The sequence below is a fragment of the Harmonia axyridis genome, chromosome 3 (genome assembly GCF_914767665.1).
Source record: "Harmonia axyridis chromosome 3, icHarAxyr1.1, whole genome shotgun sequence".
Lineage (NCBI taxonomy): Eukaryota > Metazoa > Arthropoda > Insecta > Coleoptera > Coccinellidae > Harmonia > Harmonia axyridis.
The window spans coordinates 37,175,698-37,198,047 of NC_059503.1; the positions used below are offsets into that span (position 1 = coordinate 37,175,698).

General features: G+C 32.3%; 3 protein-coding genes and 1 long non-coding RNA gene across 4 annotated transcripts; 2 read left to right on the top strand and 2 right to left on the bottom strand.

Annotated features, from left to right (window-relative positions):
* Positions 1-709: 709 nt before the first annotated feature.
* Positions 710-3,782, bottom strand: LOC123674868 (general odorant-binding protein 57c). Its single transcript, XM_045609989.1, has 3 exons — positions 3,585-3,782; positions 3,142-3,413; positions 710-914 (listed from the first exon to the last, which is right to left on the bottom strand). The coding sequence occupies exons 1-3, from the start codon at positions 3,727-3,729 to the stop codon at positions 852-854; spliced, it is 480 nt and encodes a 159-aa protein (XP_045465945.1). The 5' UTR covers positions 3,730-3,782; the 3' UTR covers positions 710-851.
* An 11,095-nt stretch (positions 3,783-14,877) lies between these two features.
* On the top strand, positions 14,878-15,911 carry LOC123675856. The gene is made up of 2 exons (XM_045611397.1): positions 14,878-15,037; positions 15,141-15,911. Exons 1-2 carry the CDS (start codon positions 15,002-15,004, stop codon positions 15,480-15,482), a joined length of 378 nt encoding a protein of 125 aa, XP_045467353.1. The 5' UTR covers positions 14,878-15,001; the 3' UTR covers positions 15,483-15,911.
* LOC123675855 (protein MLP1) lies at positions 15,761-21,067 on the bottom strand. Its single transcript, XM_045611395.1, has 10 exons — positions 19,715-21,067; positions 19,390-19,657; positions 18,991-19,336; positions 18,641-18,938; positions 17,591-18,012; positions 16,667-16,861; positions 16,529-16,609; positions 16,390-16,471; positions 16,128-16,323; positions 15,761-16,065 (listed from the first exon to the last, which is right to left on the bottom strand). The coding sequence occupies exons 1-10, from the start codon at positions 20,902-20,904 to the stop codon at positions 15,928-15,930; spliced, it is 3,216 nt and encodes a 1,071-aa protein (XP_045467351.1). The 5' UTR covers positions 20,905-21,067; the 3' UTR covers positions 15,761-15,927.
* A 336-nt stretch (positions 21,068-21,403) lies between these two features.
* On the top strand, positions 21,404-21,681 carry LOC123676502. The gene is made up of 2 exons (XR_006746955.1): positions 21,404-21,464; positions 21,521-21,681. It is a non-coding gene; the product is annotated as an uncharacterized LOC123676502 (long non-coding RNA).
* The last annotated feature ends 669 nt before the right edge of the window (positions 21,682-22,350 follow it).

Genomic DNA, 22,350 nt, shown 5'->3' on the forward strand with positions numbered 1-22,350 from the left:
ACGTGACCTTCTCGGAAAATATGAACTATGTGAGAGTATAAGTATTTTAAAAATTCATTTTTTGATCAAATTAAAACCTATTTATTTCACTTCATGATATGATGATCTCTCATGGCCACCAAGGTCACCGGATCTAACTCCTCTCGAGTATTTTCTGAGGGTACACCACCAATATTTTTTTTGAATGCCTCCTTGCCCGCATAATATGTCAGCTTAATTTCATTTTCGTAAATTATTTGGTTTTTAAGGAAAAAATTAAAAACTACTTTTCAGGAGCCATCTTTATTTTTAGGGCGCTCTTACTAAGCGAGGGGTTTTAAAAAAAGAATTTATATTAAAGAACTACCATTTTTTCATATAGTTTGAAACATCTATACCTACTTCACGATCGTATTATTTTATCCCTTGAATATTTGACAAGAGCTAATTTGTTTCACTTTTTAAAACTGATGTTTAATTAAACAGTTTTGGTCAAATTACCGGAAAGTCAACTAGACATTGGGAAACCGACCTTTATTAGTCAACCCGGTATCTTTTCCATAAACACCTTCCGAAATGACGCGGTATCGAATTTAAACAATAAACAAAATATCAAGAGAAGATAACAACCATGCAAATTCTTCCAATGTAGGTCGTTGACACTTTTATCAATTTTTCCGGAACTTCTTGCTCACAAAAATGGGCGTGAATCATACAAATTCATCAGGAATGACCTTATTTTCATAATTTTATTACAAAATTTCTAGATACGACATTCACGCGATAAAAATAGTTACAAAAATATTGATTTAGGGTAATATTTACATAATATGTACCAGTTCGTAATATACGATTTGTTTGTTTTGGGAATTTTATCTTTTTTTGTTGATATTGTCATCCATGTTGTAGAATAATTGATCTTCTTGTGGTTGTACCTGAAAAAATACTAACTGTTAAAAACAATTAACATCTATGGATTGAAAGGAAAATTTTCATTATGGATGTGTTGAGAAATTGACAAATTTTTATATTCATTAGAATTTCAAAATTACACTCTTGTAAGATAGTAAAAAAAACAACTTCAAGAAATTTTCAAGCTTTTCGCAGAAGTTCGTACTGATAGCGAAATCAAAAACACTTTGAATTAAATTTTTCTTCTATTGCTGACGGAATAATAAATCCACATTGGAACATTGTGAATGTTAAGCAATGGATTATTATTACTTTTCTTGAAGCAGAATACTTAAATACGTATAAGAATAGTTATTTATAATACAAGTGCAGAAGGCATTGATATTCTTCCACGAGTTCAAAATTCAAAAACGAGCCACGAAGTGGCGAGTTTTGGAATGAACGAGTGGTAGAATGATCCTTCTGTACGAGTATTATACATTATTTTCTCTAATTCATTGCATTTTCATTGAAATTAATGAAATATTTCCATAAATATAATTTAGTGATTTTTGCATTGAAAAATGTTGGTTGGCAGAACTGATTTCTTCAAGGCAAATTGATGAATTGACAGATAAAGCCGTGGCGGAAAGTTCGGAGTACCAACATAGAATAATTAAATATAACCATGAAAACTGTGCGTTTCTGATATATTCTCGCACGATTTTGTTCTACAAGATGTGGAAGAATGAACGGAATAACCACAGAATTAGAGAAAAGCATATTTCAAAATATCACTTCACGGGGTTTGTACCAAAATTCGAAATAATTTTTTAGATGACCTGACCCATATTTTTCAGATTTTCCAGCTCAAAGTGGCGCTTGGTATAATTTCTTTATATCGATATTTGTGATAGATTTTTACTTTGATTCTATCGAGATGAAAATTTACATATATTGAATAACAATTTCAAGCAGAAACATTGAGAATTTAAGTAGAATATCTGAAACAATTCACATATTTCCACGAAGTTGTGATTCTGGTAGTTGATATGAAATCACAATATCAACTTTTCAATCTCTGTGCGAAAATTTCATTCTTATCACACCCTTAGATCCAAAAAAAAAAAATCAAGACTATATTGAAAAAGAAATACCTAATAATATTTCCGTGAGTACAGATCCTATCAAGTTGTCATTTTGCAAGCATAATTACAATAATAATGATTTCGAACTTTATTACGTTTTGATAACATAATCAAAACTACAGAAAATTAAAATGAAATATCGATAATAAAACGTAATATTTCAGTGATAACTTTCCTTCTACAATGAGATTTTGAAAGTAGGTACTTGAATATAAAATAAAATAATATAAAATTTTCAAGTTTTATGCAAAATTCCATAAAAAAACTACTAGCGTGAAGTCAGGACTTTGAGCGCTCATTAATTCGTGCTCCAATTGCGTTCATGGGCATCACATAACTGTATACAGGCATATGTGGTCTCAAAGGGCGTAATGACAATATAAATAAACGAGCACTCAAACAGGCTTCACGCAAGTGCTTTCTTGCTATTTTTACTTCGATATTCTTTTTGAATTTTGTATGATTCTGGACGATCTACACGAAATTTTGCTTGGAGCTTAAAATCGTTATTTTATATTTGCTTGCAAAATATCAACTCGGTTTTTGAGTTTTCCATGCTTCTAAAGACGTTATCTATACAAAATTTTGCAAGAAGCTTTAAATGGTTCTTATTCTGCAAGTAACTGTACATAGTTTGATCGTAAATAGATGGTACCCATGGAAGCCCATAAAATGAAGAAACAATTAAATACGACTTTGGTTTGCTACAAGAACTCCCGAACTGAAAAATGAATTTCTATTTGGCAATTTTTGTCATCTCAGGCCATCAAGCTGTTATTATGATTCACGCAAAAAAAAATGAGGACCAGCCTAGATATTTTGATTTTCGCTTGCAGGTCTTATAAAACACCCAGAAGAAGTATATTGTTGAAGACTATGGACCTTCAGATTCAATCAAATCAAACATGTCCTGCAAAATTGCGTGAAACCAAGTTTTATTTTTAAAAGTGTTTGAAGAAATTTGGGACAAAACTTTTAAGACATAGGTTATCACTATTAGTAACTTTGATTGCTTATGATCATTTGCTCTGAGAAGTAATTCACCAATTATTCAATTTAAGCATTTCAAATTTTAATTCAACTCAATTAATAATTGATAAAAGAATAATAATAAAAGTAATACCTGCGACATTTTTTTCCAAAAACATTCTGTGAATGTAAATGACCTCTCGCACCTATCGATAGATTCTAGGGCCGTACATTTGTACAAGATGTACTCCAGGCTCGCAATTTCAATATCAGCATCTTCCAATGTCTTTTTTATATCGTGGACCAAAAAGCCACCATCTTCGTCCATCCAGCCGTATTTTGTGAAAAGACAATGTAGGAAACATTTGAAATTACTCGATTCTCCTTTCGCCAACTTTTTGTTTATCAAAACTTCATTCATAGCCCCTGGAAAAATAACATTTTTGATTATACTGAGTTTTTCTTGAAATTTAAGCTGATTAGAAAAAGAAAAAAGTCAAAAAGAAGATTTCGATGCATTCCACAAAACCATATTTTCAAAAAATATCCATAATTCAAATATGAAACGAAATATAATTCCAAATTTAAAAAACTTACTGAGACTAATTGGAGATGAAAGATTGCAGATTTTTATATATCTCATGTCTGTGTCCAAATCTTCTGAAGTGAACGAAGCACACCATATGATACAACTTGAGAAAAATATTGTAAAAAAAAATAATAAAACATGAGTTACGTTCATCTTGTTTATTCGAGTCACTCTAATAGAACTGAATGTAGAAGTGGATGTTGATGCTCTTTACTATCTCAATTTTTTAAGCATGTGGGTTTTAATCTATCGCGGAAAAATTACAGGAAATACTTGAGGATGTGCCCTAAAAAGCAAAGAAGTGATAGCTGGATAATAAAACTCTCAAAATACGTTAGCATTGATAGGTAAACTCATTTCCATAAATATTGCAAATTTACGCTAAGAATTGATATTATGGGTAGAGGGTGAGCGAATGCATTAATTTTATTATAAAAATAACATTGCAAATGCTATGATGCATTCTACTATTTCTTCTTTCAACACAAACTATCTCGACTCGTGAAAAAAAACATGAAAATATCAACGAAACAAATATCCAGCAGCAGGATTCGAACACGGGGTCATCCGTTCTGGCATTCGTATAAAAAACTGAAATTTAGAAATCATTTTCAGAATACTGGAATGAATAGCATAATATTTGATGGCTAACAGACAATTTTTTAATTTGGAAAAAGTACCTCCCCGAGCGGGAATCGTACCCGCAATCTCCGAATGCTGTTTTAATTAATTTTAGACATTGTCCAATTTTTCTAGTGGAATTTATGTTCATGTGTAATTGCCTTAATACATATCGTATTCATATACATAATTGTAATACATATAGACAAACCTAAAATTTTTATATTTATGATCCTAACCTACCCTTCGAATTCAAAGGCTCTAATCCTTCCGCATTAAAGTTATTGTGTATTTAGGCGGACGAACAGAATCGAATTTGAGGACAAATTCATCATCAGTGAGTCGAACATTATCGTTAGAGAACATTTCTGGCTTCGAATTGGAAAATTACAGACATTGAGACAAAACTAGCTGAACAACAAGAGCTTAAAAAGATAAGAATGACATTGAAGAAATATTGAGTATTGATCAGGTCATTTAATTTCCTTGGCATGTCTCAGAATAGGAAGTTTTGACATAAGATATGTGTTCAAAAACTGAATAGAATATACAGGGTGTTTCCGAATTAGACGTGAACCTTGAAGGAGGTGTTAGAACCACTCATTTGCTCTCAATTGAGTCATATTTATTGGTAACTGAAAATCAGCAGTTCCTGAGATATTTAAGTTTTTGCGTTTTTCAACAAATTTCTCACCTTACTTCATTTTTCGTCAATTTTTTCTACGTTGACCAAGTTTGATTTGAATTTTGGATTATTTCCATCAGAAGAGGATATGATATGTATGACAAAAGCAAAACTATATGCTGTATTAGATGTTGAATAAGAATTAGTGTGATTTGAAAGTTATATGAAGAAAAGAATAGTAAATTTATATATAAATTTGCCTGCAACTTTCGAATTCCACAAATTATGGATGACACAATTATTTTGAAAACTTGCCAAATTCCTTCTTTATTTCCTAAAAAAGTTTTCGTAAGAATGCAGGCACCAGTTTTGTTTCAGCAGATTTTGATTTGAAAGGGAAAGAATTTGAAAGGGAAAAGAGGAAAGTAATGAATTGAATATTTTTTATTGCAATCAAACTCAAAATTTCAGTAGAAAATGTATTCATAGGTTACCACTCAACTAGTAATTAGCATTACTAATTATCACAGTTAGTAGAATGTAGTTTCTGATGATGACAACACTCCGTTGTCAAAAAGTACCTACATTAAACTCTAATTAAAAAATCTCGTGGACAAAAGTGTGATTAGTTCAGCTTTCAAACATTTAATGTAACACCATTTCATTTAAAACCCACAATAATGCTTAGTCAATTATTTATTTACCTGCACTTATCTAGGAAATTCCAACAATTTTGTAAGTTATATCCGTCATTTGATAACTGTAGTATTGTATAGGGATTTTCAAACAATGACTATAGTGAGTAAATTTCTTGTAACAGTATAAAGATACTATCCTTTTGCAATGACTGTAGTGCAGGTATGAGAATTGAAGAATGTTTTGAAATGCAATTAGAAAAGATACCATAAAATTTAGTTTGCGCCCAAATAACATATAGATTAATAATAATAATAATAATAATAATGAGCCGCTGCCTGAGGTTCGTCAGGGCGTGTCTGGAGCCGGCGCTGGACATGACAGTATGCGGGACGTCGGTGACAGAGTGCTAAGGAGACGGGCGTCTGTCGAACAAAATGCTACGCCTCCACAATCTCAACATTCTAGGAGAAGAATAACACGAGTTTCTCCGACCGCTGAAGGTGCTGCGCAGGATCCCCAACCAGCACTCACCCAAGCAGGTCTACCAAGAAGACGCATGAAATGGACAAGTTCGATAAATGAAACGATCATGCGCATATATTATGAAGTGACTAATATGGAAGAGGATAAAATAGGCTACCGTCAAAAATTATTTGCAGCATTCCACAGAAACTATCCCGAACTTCAAGTTTCTGAGCAAAGAGTAGCCGACCAATACCGGGTCATATTGAGAAATAAACTTGTACCCGATGAGAGACTTAACACCATAAAAAATGAAGTCCAACTGAGGCTACAGAATAGGAACCTCACTAACAACGAAACGACAATTGAAGAAAATTACGATTGTGCTGAAAACCAACACAACATCAATGCACAAATGAACTCTGAGGAACAAAACAACGCAGATGTGTTAGCAATAAGTGAAGCTGCACCCGTCGTAAATCCAGAAGAAGACCAAAGAGAACTACTGGAGCGATTATTTGCCACAATGAATAGATGCGTTATAGATTTTGAGGGCACAGATCCATTGAGACGACCGATTCTGCCAAGATTGAGGACATCTAAGAAACTATCTCATCTTCTGGTCATGACCAACAAGGAGATTATACCCAAGTATCTTTCTGACTACCATGATCTCGAATCATTACACCTCATCATATACTGTGCAGCATTTTCAATAGCAACAGTGCTAGGTGTGAAGCCAAAACCTAAAAGTCAGCAACCAGCCAGAGAAAACCAACAAAATAAACCACATTGGCAAAAAAGGCTAGAAGACAAAGTTCATAGCATCCGCCAAGAAATTGGGAGGCTCACCCAATTTGCAAAAGGTTCGCCGTCTAGAAGATTACAAAAAATGGTGAATACAATAATGGATCGTCACCGGCAACATACAACGTATGATCCAAACAATGAAAATGCTCAACAAATTTTAGACACACTGAAACAAAAACTTAGTGTGTACTCCGAAAGACTCAGAAGATACAATGAGAGCTATAGAAGAAAACAGGATAATATGATTTTTGAAAATTCCGAAAGAAAATTCTATAGAATGTTAAACAATAATATGTCAGCAACACCAGGAAGTTATCCAACCGTCGAGGATATTGAGAATTTTTGGACAGATCAACTGGCTACACCAACCCCCTACAACTCCCAGGCTGATTGGATAAGAAATGAAGAGAAATCCTGTGAGACAATGGAACAAATGCCGCATAACGCAGTTTCTATAAAAGAATTCCATGAAATATTGAAAAACACACACAATTGGAAATCACCCGGCCCAGATGGAATCCACAACTTTTGGTTGAAAAAATTTTGGTGTATACACGGCAGGCTAGTTGAAACCATAAATGATGTTATAAGTGATCCAACGGAAATGCCCAAATTTTTGACAACAGGGACCACTTACCTCTTACCGAAGGATATGCAACACATCCACAGCGGATCCATCAAAATACAGACCAATTACATGTCTACCAACAATATATAAAATCATCACATCATGTATAGCATCTCGTATCTACAAACATTGCGAGACAAATAATATAATGACAGCACAGCAGAAAGGATGTTCCAAGAATGCACTAGGATCGAAGGAACTGCTGATAATAGATTCCATCATATGCAACCAAGCCTTCAAAAAACACAGAAATCTTTTTATGACATATTTTGACTATAAGAAGGCCTTCGACTCTATTCCACATGGGTGGCTGACAAAAATTTTGGAAATATACAAGATCGATCCAATTACAATAAACTTTCTGAAGTATGCAATGTGCAACTGGAGAACGAATATCGAACTCTCTACAGCGAACATAACTACTAAAGATATTCCAATAAAAAGGGGAATTTTCCAAGGAGATTCGTTGAGTCCCTTATGGTTCTGCTTGGCGCTGAACCCCCTTTCTAAACAACTGAATGCTACTGAAAAAGGTTTCAATGTGAAAGGAAACAGAAATAATATTGCACTCAATCATTTGCTATACATGGATGACCTCAAATTTATAACAGGCAACAAAAACCACTTGCAAATTATGGTCAAACTGGTGGAAAATTTTTCGGAAGACGTGGGGATGAAATTCGGATTGGACAAGTGTCGTACTATTAGCGTAGTACGTGGAAAAATCCAAGATGAACCGATAGCTCTCTCCAATGGACAGGAGATAGAAGCAATGAAATCGGACGATCTTTATAAATACCTAGGAATGAAACAAAACCGACGAATAAACCATCAAAGAATGAAGGAAGACTTAACAACTGAGTTCATAAGGAGAATCAACAAAATTTTAAAAACAAACCTCAACAGCAAGAACATGACGAGAGCTATCAATACATATGCATGTTCAATTCTTACATACTCTTTCGGTATCATTCCATGGACAAAAACAGATATGGAAAACCTTCAACGCAAAATGAGAACCTTGATGACGAAAGCACACAAGCACCATCCGAAAAGTAGCATTGAGAGGACGACACTGCCGAGGAATAAAGGAGGCAGAGGTCTGCTAGACATCATGGAACTTGCCCGTGGTCAAATTGAATGCCTACGAACATACTTCAAAGACAAATCAGGCACGTCAGAGATCTACAAAGTTCTGTGTGAAGCAGACGAATCAACACCTTTACAACTGCACAAGGAGCAATTGTCATACAACCACCAGACAATCCAAGGAAAACTGCAAAGATGGAGAGAAAAGCCCCTACATGGACGACATTTCAACGAGGTGAACCAGGATCATGTCGACATTGAAGCGTCGAACTATTGGCTCACATCAGGTGCGATGTATCCAGAAACGGAAGGATTTCTTTTAGCAATCCAAGATCAAGTGATCTCAACAAAAAATTACTGCAAACATATCATAAAGGATCGAACTATTACTGACGATCGATGCCGTTATGGGTGTCCAACGAACGAGACAATCCAACATATCACGGGAGGATGTCAAATGTTTGCAGGAAATGAATATAAAGAGAGACACGATGCAGTAGGAAAGATACTACACCAAGAAATGGCAATTAAATTAACACTAATTAATTCTGAAAAAGTGCCATACTACAAGTACCGACCGGAAACCATCCTGGAAAACGAACGCTATAAACTGTACTGGGATCGTACAGTTTTGACTGATAAAACAGTCCCTCACAACAGGCCAGATATATTGCTAGTTGATAAACAACAAAAGGCAGCAATACTCATCGACGTAGCAATACCTAATAACAACAACATGCGTCAAAAAGAGGTCGAAAAAATTTCAAAATATAGGGACCTCGAATTTCAGATAAAGCGCCAGTGGGGATTGATATCAACGAGAACTATTCCAATTATCATCTCAACAACAGGAATAGTACCCAAAAATCTCAAGAGAAATATCAAGCAACTAGGACTTAGTGAGTATATATGTAATATAATGCAAAAAGCTGTTCTTTTAGGTACTGCAAGGACGGTGAGAAAATTCCTAGGAAGCGAAGGACAGGTCCAAGGATCGCGTGTAAGAGGACCTGAAGTTCGACGAGAACCAGGGGGACCACAAGGACCGGACACGACCGAGCTCTGCCCTTCTGATATTTTAAATATCTGGGATTGAGTGAATGTTCCTCTTAGCGAGGAGTGAGAAGCCGACGGCGAGGAGAAATCCTACGCGTATAGGCAAAAGTCGGATGATGGAAGAGGATGAAATAGGCTACCGGCAAAAATCATTTGCCGAATTCCACAGAAACGAGCCGACCAATACCGGGTCATATTGATAATGATACCCTTTATTAGCAAAATATACTATTTACAAACAATGAAATAACAGTAATACTTTAACAATAATTTAATCATAATGCTCCTTGATGTAAGAAATCGATAATTTTCTAAAATTCCTATATTTATCACAATTTTTTATTTCATTCGGCAATTCATTATATAAAGTTAGTCCTTTTACAAATGTTGACCCTGATGCAGAACAAGTACGAAAATAATCCACATAAAAGTTATTCCTATTTATTCAGTGGCGACGCCAGCTTTCAAAAACAGGGGTGGCCAAGAGGGGGCCGGATTTTTTTTTTGGTGGGCCAAAGTAAAGCGAAATAATAGTTCTGCCGATCTTTTAGCCTTAGTAGTTCAAATTTTAGGGGGGGGCGGTCCCCCTAGCGTTGCCACTGTATTTATTCCTATTAATCCATTCTTTTGTTATTTCTGGAATTTCGAAAAATGAAAATACCTATCCATAATATTGCGTTATTACATGATGAAATTTATTAATCAAAATAGTCTTTTATAAAACATGATTTTATTGATATGAGAAAAAACACCAGTATTCGAATTCCGAAAGCATTAAGTCAGCTTTCGTCACTCCGATATTTTGCTTACTAATATTGGTGAGCAAAATACCGGACTGACTAAAGCCTAAATTTAGAGATAGATAACCTCAGAGAAACGTTCTGTCATTTGTACCAAATTAATCCGAGTTTTCGAGGAGGAGCTCTAGATGACGGTCGGACGAATAATTTTGTATTCGTTTTTAGGATTCTATACATTCCTAAACGTGAGCGGTGAAAATTTCAAATAGGTTAATTTTTGTTCTTAAACGATTCCGAAGTTTTTTTTATCGAAAATTATAAACCAATAACATTACTAATTTGACACTATATGGTTAAGAATTCTCTTCCAACGTATTACACTCTTGAATATTAATATAAAAAATTATTCGAAAAATGTTTAACGAATACACAGCAGCGAGACTTGAATCTAGAATAATTCGTTTCGAGATACGAATCAAAAATCATAGCTTATAAACTTTTATAGTTTATGAGATATGTCTTAGCTTTTATAGCTAAGACATCTGCGATGAAACATATTATGTACCTATTTGGAATTGTCATCGAAATACATTTTTTCAATCTCATGATTGTGTTGTTTGGTTAATTTCCAAGAAATTATTTTTTATTGAGATTTGTTTCCGCGATTCTTCCACTAAAAATAAATGAATCGTGATCTCGAGTCGATTCCGGTCCAATTTCTGATGTTTTTTAATCCAGGAATATTTTTTTCCCTCTTATGCCTCTCTTGCCCTTTTCCTACAATTATCAATTTCAGGAGCTCATATCTACTTCCACAAAAAACATGTGGTATAGTAACCGATTTTCGTACCAAATTGTAGGAAAATAGGATAGAGTTCGGGGAGAGCTCTGAACGGATTAATACATCGCCAACGTTTCGAATCCTGTGTGATGAAAAAGAATCACACAAGATTCGAAACGTTGGCGATGTATTGATAACAGATTGAATTAAAATTGTCCAAATTCCTGTAATAATTATTTAAATGTTGAAAACAATTACCTTATCAATGTAATTCGATTACTTATTCAGCGATGTGGCTGAAAGTAATATTGGTTGTGCCGTTTTCTATTAAAAAAATTAGGAAATGATTTACGATTTGTGATTAGAAAGTAACTGCAATTAGACCATTATTCTTTTACTAATAATTATTAAAGGAAATCCACGAATCCATGGATTTTTAATTTGCTTCTTTGAATTTACGCCCCACATCTCTCCACCGTTTTTTTTTTTTCAAATGAGAATATATGGATTATAATATATCAAATGAAAGGATAGAGCATATTGAAAACAGAATTTGTTGAGCGATTTTTTCAATACAAAATTAACAATTTGTGATTGGTGTCAGGTTCTTATTCTTGAAATAATAAATTTTCCAAGCAGTTAATGGTGCTCAATTCGAACATTTAATACATTTAAATTATTTTCCATCCTTGAATAGGAAACTCTTCGATTTCAAAAAGCGAGTAACCATACCGAATTGATTATTTTCTTATGTTTCAATAAACAAAAACGGTGTAACCAATTTTCCTTTTGTTCGCACCATTCAATAGGTAATCAAATTACCTTTCATTTGATGTATCACAATTCATATATTCCCATTTGAAAAAAATAAGTAGAGGGTGCGAGGCGTAGGGGGTAAGAAATATCAAATTCAAAAAGCATACGATAAATTGCTTTTGAAATTGAAAATCAACGGGTGCGAGGATTTTCTCTAATAATTCTTTTTACAAGAATTAAATATTGTCGAGTTACTTCACTTTTTTGGCACGCTGTATATTATACAATACAATAATCCAATAACACTTCTAGTTCCCCAGTTTTTAATTTTTGAATGAATTAATAATTCTCATTAGATTATCATAATTACTCACTCACCAGAGCGATAGTTTAAGGGTTGGAGTGGAAAATTTGAGATATCTATATTACGATGAACTTATGAACCATGGAGTAAAATTTGTAGTGTTTTTTTGTATAAAGCTTAAAATATTCATTATACATCTACATCAATTTAATGAACTCAACCACGAAATTCGAGATCCTAACTTACCCTGAACTTCCTAGCAAATATTTCTTTCTAGTTCTCAGAAAAATTGAATTTAATCTCAGTTGAGAAATTATGTCTTGAGCACAATTTTTATTGGCAGTCATAAATACCAAACAGGCGGTTCCTTTTGAACTCAATAGAGTTGAGTTCATTTCTTTGAGTAAAATAGATACGCCAGGTATAATTCTTTCAGAATTTTCGGGTAATGCCATCCAGTGAAATTGAGGTTTTGGGGCAAATGAGTTGAAATGGTCGAAACCAGATGGCTTGGTGCTCCTGCACCTACTTCTTTTTGTTTGAAAACGCCTCTAGACGAAATAGATATTTTCAATACCTTGCGAGTTGTAACTTGTCATAAGGTCTCATTCAAAATTATTGGTCACAGTGCGTGTCCATGTGACGTCATCTATGACTATTTTGTGACCTGTTGGATTAGCTGAGAAGGCAAATGATAGAAAGGGAATTTTCGGTTAACAATTGTCTTGGGATGATTATAGACAAAGACTTAACGTTTTTTATAATTAAATAGAAGAAGAAGGAAGAAAGGCAAAGAAAATAAAAATCATTGGAAAAGGAACACTTGATAAATCACTGATAGTTAGAATATATAAATCAATTATCAGACCTACTATGATTTCTAATCATAAAAAAAAAGAAATTGAAATCACTAGAAATAAGAACCATTTCCTTAATATTAAGGAAATGGTTCTTGAAATATATTCATAATCATATGATTATGAATATATTATATATTTCAAGAAACTCCATTCGGTCGTTCATATCAATATGAAGGCATTCATTGCCTTGCAGCGGGACTGGAACTCAGGGTCGTTTGGTCCGTTTGGTCGGAAATCCGAACGAAATATCAAAAAATTCATGCTCAAAAAAATTTTCGGGTGAGGGCTTGTATTTTTTATTAGTTGTTATACTGAATGGAAAGTAATGTTTCACTGCAAAGTACAATTTTTTAGGATTAGAATTCATGTATCGTATTCTCTCTGCTAGAACTTATAGGATGACGATCAAAATCAATACGGAATACGGAATAATTTTTGTGGTAAATTTGATGCGAATAGATCAAAAATAGTTTTTTTCAATTTATGGATTCTACATATTCCAAAAAAAGGTTGAAACTTTTTTTTACCGTTTTTTCAAGGATCATTATACAAGAAGCTATAAACTAAAACTGTTAAAATTCCATTTTCAATTGGAAAAATTAGCTATGTAGGAACTATGCCTAGCTGAGTTTTTCAATGAATCATTTTATTAAATTAAAGTTGTAGGTCTAGAAAGACACATAGATTTCATTGAGACTTGCGAAATAGTATCTGAATATGTATATGTGTAGTATCTGAATGTGAATAGATACTTATTGTCTAGCGGCAATAAACAAATAATGACATTTCACAAAAAACTAGACGACTATGTTTTTTTTTAATTGATAAGAAATAAAATTTATTTCATAATTCTGTCTGCTAGAACACAAGTACCAAATATGTTTGGAAACAGCTCATTTTTATTAATCTAAAAATGTAACAAACTACAGGGTGTTACATTCAAACCAATTGCCGCTATACAATACGCTATATTAGTGTGACGTCACACACCGCCATTTGTGATTCTCCTGTCGTTTGAATCCAAACAAATAAATTGTCATTCAAATCAGTACGATGTCGTTGAAGAATTGGCTTATCTTCATAAATAAGAGTATTTGAGGAACGATTTCAGTAGATATTAATTGATAGACAGAAGGAACGAGGTTAATACCAGTAAGTTTGAATCCTGTATCATTCCCCAGATTTTGTAAAAAGCTGTGTTTATTAGTTCAACTTCAAGTTCGAACTTACTTGCATTAATCTCGTTCCTTCTGTCTATCAATTAATAGTAAAATCGTTCCTTAAATACCTAATCTTATTTATCAAAACAAGCCAATTTCTTCAACGACAACGTACTAATTTGAATGACAAGGAGAACCAAAATGGCAGTGTGTGACGTCATCACTAATAGAGCGTATGTATAAGTATTTTGATAATATTGTCAATTTAACTAATAAAAAATGTTACGCGTTACTTTGATGAGCACACAAAAAACATATTGTATTTTTGTCCACCCTGTACCAATTGGAATCAACATGTGATACATTTTTGGAATCAGCTCAGCTAGAGTAATCGGAAAATTGAGACAAAATGGGGGTGTTCCATTTAAAGAAAATGACGGTGACGTCATTACTCGAAAGTAATTCACCCTGTATATCAGATTATTATTTTAAAATACGGTAAATTAAAATCAAAAATCGACGTGTTTCAGGATTATTTCTTAATAAATGGTCTGTTTAGCTAAAAATGAATTTTGTTTCATACTTTACGCCCTTTACGGACACAGTGTATAATTTCTATATGAATTGAGACGATTAAGTTTCATTATCGTTAATAATAAACTGAAAAGCGACAAATCTAATTTCGACCTATTAATTTGTTGGAACATTCATATTGAGAAATATTTCCAGGTGTAAACATAAATTTTGCCATCAAGCAAATTTTACTGAGCGTCATAATTTCTTCACTCAGTGAACCATTACACTTTCAATCATATATCTGGTATAAAGAAGTCAAAGTATGCATATAGATTGAAATCATTATTCAAAAAGTGTTTTGTGTTCAATTTGTTTGCAATGGGATACGTGTCCAATGTATTTTTATTTTTGATGGTAAGAAAATTATTATTTTTATTTATTCTAACAATAAAATTGATTCTTACAATGATTTTTCTCGAAATTAATAATTTTAATATTTCTTTTTTGTTTGCTCTAGTTCACATGCAGTATAAATTGTGACATCTCCGACAATGCAATAGAAAAAAATACCGAAAAACACATAGAAAGAAATGAAACAACTACTGTAATACCCATAGCAGTTAAACAGGGTGAGCTTGAACTTTTAGAAATGTTGAAAAAGCAAATAAAAGCAAAGGAAGATGAAATGAAGAAAGCAGAGGCAATAAACAAAAATTTCGAGAAAATGATACAACTGGTGAGCATTCTAGGCCAGATAGACACTTTTTTGACTGAAAGAACCAGGGCTTTAATAAGAAAGATGGCAATTCTGACAGAAGATGAAGATGCAGATATTCAACATTTTGAAGATGAAAATTAAATTCTTTTCTTAATATTTTGCAAATGAAGATTATTGATGAAACAATAATTCACCAAACTCGCTTTGCAAGAAATTTCTTGCATTACTTCAATTTTCAAATTCTCTTATTTGTTACTCGGAAAATTTCTCTGTGTAATTTTCAATTTCATAAGTCTGTTTTGTTATATACATGTTGACGTGGAAACATTTTAATCAACTTGAGTGAACAGTGAAAGAAAATAAATTTTCATTGTGTGGTTTTGAGCACTCTCACTGATCTTGTTATGTTGAATAGTTCAATTCAATAATACTGAAATGTTATTACATAATAACAATTTATTATTATGTTTTTTTATTATTAAAATACTTTAGAAATATACAAAGTCTTGACAATTTCCTAAATAATAATTATATACTTTTTTACAATTTTCTTACAATTCAATAAATTATTTGATTCAAATTCATTTCATTCAATGGTTTCTCCCGTATCCAATATAATATCACCTTCGCTATTTTTCATCCTAATTCTTCCATTAGAGTATCTTGTTTCTTGTGAACCATCTGGATATAAAATTTTAACTGTACCATCAGGATATTCACGTCTCTAAAATGCAACAAGAGAATGTGAATAAAATAAATAAATTACTTAAGGAAAAACTAACACACCTTCTGATCCTTAGTGTGTATTTCAACTTGTCCATTAGCCAAGAATAACATCCGATCACCATCTTTTTTCGTTAGTAGCTTCGAACCATCTGGATACTTAACTTCTTCTGTGCCATTGGTAAAAATGGTCTGAATCAAACCGTCTGGGAAGAATATAATGCATTTACCGTCTTTAAACCTTTTCTCCGACTGCCCACTAGAAAATTTATTTTAAATTCATTATTATTAGAATCTATGTGACCTTTTTTTGCTTTCAACTCACTTTGAAAACTCTATAACTTCGGTACCATCAGGAAAATTTGTATGCCATGTGTCATTACTTGCATAATAATACCTTACAGTACCTGAAATTAATTCAAATTCAAATAAATTTATAAAATATTTTAAAACATGTCACCTACCATTCTCAGATATCCTCTTAACATTCCCATTTGAATATTTTATTTCTTTAGTTCCATCTTCGAGAATTTTCTCAGTTTTTTCTTGAGGAAAAATTTTACACATAAGTTATTTTAGACTAATTTTTTATTAGCACTTACCCAACCCAACAGATCTTGTGGAATTTCCAAAACTAGTATTTTTTCTGTTCTCTTCAATAATGACTTCATTTCCACAAAATAAACTTTTATACTTCTCTTCTATATTATTTTCTGCTATGTTCTGAGAAATTTGCTTTTCATCATAATTCTCAATGGGACCTTCATCTTGTGGTTTCATCATATTTTTTAAAATACCTATATACATAAATTAATAGTATTATGTTCTTATTGTACTTACTTAGAAATCGTTCATTGAATGATATTTGATGTTTGAAATGAGAATTTAAAAATTTTGAAATTGCTAATACACCTCTCTCGGAGCGGCAATTACCTCCTCCTGAACAACAGTCGCAACCTCAGTTTTGTGAAAGGAACCAGTGTTGCCGGATATACAGATTTCTGCGTATTTATACAGATTTTCGGTACAACAGATTACCACTGCATTATTGAATCGAAATCTGCCAAGGGTCATACTATGAGTATGACCAATTTGATATAAGATTCATTGGTTCTTGAAATTTTTATCATTTTTATTTTGTGCTTTAAAACCTTTTCCCTTTTTCTCATTAAGAAATACTATTCTGACCAAAAAAAAAATATATGCATTGCTCATTCTTTCAACATTCAAAAATTCAAGTATGGAACCAAATGAAAGTTGAAGTTTCAGGATTTGTTTAAACAGTGAATATTGGAACAATACATGAATTAAAATGAGGAAACCGCATTCAACACACATATTTAACCACTCTTCATAGATCAGCTTCTGACATATGAATTTTATACACGTTTCAGTTTAGTTTGACTACTTTCATTGTTTCATATATATCTTTTCAAATTATTCAATCCTATTTTGAATTACTAGGATCAAATACTCAAGAAAATAATAAGAATGTTTTTAGTAAAATCTACAGAAGAAAGTTTTACCTTGAGAATTGCTCAAAGGCTTCCTTGTATTTATTTGAGAATTTCCTCTGTCAATCTTCTTCAAATTATCCTCAGAACTGGTATCTAATTTGAAAACCTGGTTTTTGAAAGTCTCTTCTGTGAGTTTACTTATGTTTTTACTAATCTCTTTCAACATTTTTTTCTCAGTAGTTTTGCTTGAATTTTTCTGTTGAGCTATCAGTTTGGACTTTTCTTTAATAAGTTTTTCATTTTCTGCTTTGAGTTCTGAATTATTTTTCTCCAGCATTTTGACCTGATTTCTCAACCTAGCTATACACATTGCATTTTTAGTGTCCCTGAGTTTCATCAATTCTTTTGTTTCACTCAATTCCATTCTAAGATTATTCAATTCTTCTTTGTCTCTTCTATGCTGAGCCTTAGTTTTGATATCCTTAATAGGTCTGAAAAAATTCAAGTTAATAACCAACCAAAGGATTCTTACAATTGGATTACTTTTACAAACTACATTCTAGAAATGTCTGAAGATGCCTAATGCAGCTTGAAGAAAAACTTTAGAAGAAAAACTGACTAGACCACAGCTAGAAATTCTCAAGTATGTAATAGATGATTTATTAATTTCATGAAAATGCATTATGAATGAAAATATCAAAACATTCTTATCTTATTTCCGTAAACACTTCATTCTTACTAATTACAAAAACCCAATATAAATAATAATAATATATTCCTATAAAAACAGCCTAAATCACGACCTAAAGAATACTTTGAGAACCAGTTGTAACTAGAGATAATGAAGAATAAGTGGCAATTAGATAGGTATTTTGACTAGTTGATGAGCCACAATCATTTTATTACACCTTCAAATTTGATTTCTTCAAGTTCAACCGTTCACAAGCCAGAGAGGCTGGAGGCTTTTGGCTAACACTTTGTGTAGCACTATTCTGCATATAACAATAAAAGATATTTTCCAAATAATCACAGTGTGCTCATATACATTAAAAGGTGAAATTATGTCCTACTTCACAATGTATCTAAAAAAATGGTTTTCAATAAAATCATATTACTAACTTATCCGATGCTGGTTTCTCTACCATCTTTTTCTTCTCCTCCTCTATTTCAAGCTGATATCTTAATTTCTGCTCTTCAAACTGCATCCGTCTGAGCTTCATCTCTTTTTCAAACTCTCTTTTATCTTTATCCATTTGCTCCCTAATAGCCAGGATCTTATCCTTCTCCACTTTCAAACTATCCAGCTCGCTTTGGCATTCCTCAATTTTATTTTTTATTAGGAAGCCACAGCTGGCACAGCTCTCTGAAGAGTCCAAGTTTTTGTGATTCCTTTTTATAGACTTTGAAGATCTGTAAGCTAAATAATAAATTCATTTACAAGAAAATTTAATTAATGAAGGAATGTATACCTCTTGATTTGTTTACCGAATAATCTTCAGATATGTCACTACTAGTACTTGAATAATTTGATGACGGCATCAATATATTGTTTGAGTTAGTCAAACTACCATTTGTGTGTCTCAAGTGATTGTCCATATTTTTATCAGTGTATGTGTCTTTTTTGGGTGTTCCATCTTCAAAAATTTCCTCAATTTCTTCTTCAGTCTCAAAATTTTCCTCAGATTCTTCAAGTTGAACTGCATCAATATGAGTATTGTGTTCTGGATGCCAATTAAAATTTTCATACTTTGGCATCAACTGATTATTCAAATCACTAGAAGTTTCAACATGAAAATTTTCAGAGTTTTGAACAGGCTGGAAAACTAAGAATAAATACCAGTCAATGATCTTCAATTGACTTTACTCACCAGTTTATCAACCCTATCACCCTTGTTAGTGATTTTATTCAGAACATGCTCTCCATCAATCTCATTATTCTCAAAATTGAATTTGCTTGGAGTACTAGCTAACAACTGAATTATGCTGGTATTGGTGGAGCAAAATCCACTCTGTTCAGTTCTTCTCTCTAAAGCTTCAAATATCCTGAGTTCAGTTTCTAAAGCTCTTTCATGCAAACTATTTTCGTTGGGAGTATAAGATAAGCTTTTACGAGCAGGGGGATCCCTTCTCTCTTGGCTAAAACAATGAAATTCAAATCAAGAAACTAACAAATGAATTATTTATTGAACTTACGGATTCCTAACCATTTCCACATCAGGCATTGTGCTTTCAATTTCTTTCACTTGTTGCACAAATCCATTTCTCCAATGGGACTGTACCAAAACTTGTGCACATTGCGAAGTGTATCTATCATTCAATAAAATCTTGTCATTTTGCTGCAAAATGTCATTAGCGTTTTTCCATACTTCATTTTGAAAGTTATTTGTAGTAATATCACACCAATTACCTCTAGGCTTTATTTGGATCTTTGGAATACTCAATGGTGTATGTTCATCTGGCTTATTTGTAACATAGTCTGTGAGATCAGGTGATTTCTGGGAACATTTTTTTTGAACTTCCAATTTCTCATTTCTAGTTTCTTTGTTGGATAGTTTCAGTCCTTGGGGATCAATTGCATTATGTTTCTTATTACAAAATTTTGGTTCTTCAGGATGGAATTTAACACTATTTTCAACTAACTCTGGATATTTTTCAGAAAAATCCCCATTTCTATTTATCTTGCTATGGTTTGAAGCTCTCTGTGATCTATTAGTGTTTTCCACAGTTGTCTTTGAACTTTTATCCCTATTTTGAGTACTGTTTCTTGAGAAGATGCTACTGGAAGTTCTAGGCCTTTGAGATGAATTATTGATTGTTCTAGTTGGTTTAAGAGTGTTTTGAGTTCTTCTAGAATTCAAATTAATATTTGAAACATTTCCTGCAGTTCTAGGTCTCTCTGTTTGAAATTGTACTGTTTTCTTTTTAGATTCAACAGACTTAGGCCGACTTTTTGGAGGTATTATAGTATTTGAATACTTATTGCCAATAAGTTTTTTATATTCTTCTGGCTTCAAATTATATTTCATTAAACCTGTTCCTTTTTTTAGAAATGGTTTTTTAGGAACAGAAGAATTATTTGTTGGTACATTATACTCATTGAATTCATTCAATTTTTCCTCAAGCAGTTCTTCAAAGTCTTTATCCAAAGGAACATTGATAAATTCTTCTTCCGGATTCTCATATGAATCTAAGGGCAATTGTTCATTTCTTTCCAAGTATTTAGTATGTACATTAATTGAATTGTGATGACTAGAATGATTATGTACTGATGTTTCTTGGAAGTCTTCATCGTTACCTGAACGTTGCAATAATTTTTCATGAGTTTCTTGCCATTTCTTCAGTTCGTGAAGTCGTCCAAATATTTGGTGAGGCGACAAAGACATTCTATTAATGAATTATCAGAAATTATGAAGATAAATTGAAAATTTCATTTGTAATACATTCATTTCATTATATTCCGTATGAATTACATGCATATAAAGAATTTTTTGACTTTTCGATCAAGTTAATAGGTTAGGAAATTGTTATATTTGAAAATTCAAACGATAAACAGAAATAATACATAGAAGTTTAAGAATCATAGATACGTAATAGATTAATAAAATTGTGTAATGAGGTCTACGACATAGATATCGATAGGCATCTGAGATTAAGAATGCAGCGACAAGGTGAGCAAACGTAGAACTATAAATGTTGCCATTGGAGTGTTTGGTTGTATTAGTTGTGTGTGTATTTGCGTTATTAAAATTCGATTTTACAATAAATATAACAACTTTTCAGACTTCTATAGTGAACAAGTGTGTTACTGTGTATATTTTATTTTAATTTTAGGTAAAGGCGGTAGATATCATCATTTGTTTCAGTTCAGTCTAGTGATATTGAAAGTTATGCAAGGATGGAAGACTTCGAAAAATGACGAATAACAATCGTGTGCATATAATATGTGAACGGTTCAATCAACATTATTATACTACAGGATTCTAATAGTACCTTTTTTAGGTCCAAATGGCAAGACTGAGTAGAATACTTGGGATATCTTAAAGGTACAAACACTTCTAGAAGTCTTTATGAAGGTGAAGAAGTTTTAAATGCTGGTCACATAATAAAAATGTTACATGTTATTTGCATGACTAATAAACTTTAGTTGAAAGGTTTTTTTACTTATCAGAATTGATCATTTCACATTACCCTTCAATTATACAGTCCCAACAAAATATTACAAATGCTAATGTATTCAATATTTTTAGGAATACTACAGAAAGTCGCATATCCATTTTTTTTATTTATTAAGAGATAACTCAATTTACATAAAATGTTTCTAAAAATAAATTCAAATAACTAGGTTACTTAAAACTACTCATATCGATACCTATTTATCGAATTAAATTATTGCTTGACTAATGAATCATCAAAAAATAATGAGAATTCAATTGAAAATATTTCACTTATGAAATGTATTTATTTTGAAAATATATTCGGCATATTATACGACTATTTTAAAATAATTAAAATGTGATAGAGAAGTATCATCAGTGTGCCCTGAAAAAAAATATATAGAATTTCAGAATACATGTCCAAATATTTCTGAGGAATTTTTCCAATATAGTGTAAAGGTACCTTAGATTTGAAGACAATGTATCTTTGGCACAATTCTTGTGAAATGCCAAATAAAACAGATAATGTCACATATGAAAGATCACATTTCAATTTTGTTAAAACTAAAACAATACACTGCTTGATCGTTAAACGATCTGATCTTTGATCACTGTAAATAGATTGTACTGCTTCTACTATTGTATCTTATAGTTTCATATTATTGAGACCAGTAA

Bases quoted from the DNA above. Each gene is read 5' to 3' on its own strand.
- LOC123675855 (XM_045611395.1), bottom strand. From the start codon at position 20,904: ATGTCTTTGTCGCCTCACCAAATATTTGGACGACTTCACGAACTGAAG. The intron at 16,472-16,528 runs GTAGGTGACATG...AATTAATTTCAG, and splicing joins TAAGAGGATATCTGAGAATG to GTACTGTAAGGTATTATTAT. The intron at 16,324-16,389 runs GTGAGTTGAAAG...TAAATTTTCTAG, and splicing joins GAAGTTATAGAGTTTTCAAA to TGGGCAGTCGGAGAAAAGGT.
- LOC123674868 (XM_045609989.1), bottom strand. From the start codon at position 3,729: ATGAACGTAACTCATGTTTTATTATTTTTTTTTACAATATTTTTCTCA. The intron at 3,414-3,584 runs GTAAGTTTTTTA...TTATTTTTCCAG, and splicing joins TTCATCTCCAATTAGTCTCA to GGGCTATGAATGAAGTTTTG. The intron at 915-3,141 runs GTATTACTTTTA...GTATTTTTTCAG, and splicing joins TTTGGAAAAAAATGTCGCAG to GTACAACCACAAGAAGATCA.
- LOC123675856 (XM_045611397.1), top strand. From the start codon at position 15,002: ATGGGATACGTGTCCAATGTATTTTTATTTTTGATG. The intron at 15,038-15,140 runs GTAAGAAAATTA...TGTTTGCTCTAG, and splicing joins ATGTATTTTTATTTTTGATG to TTCACATGCAGTATAAATTG.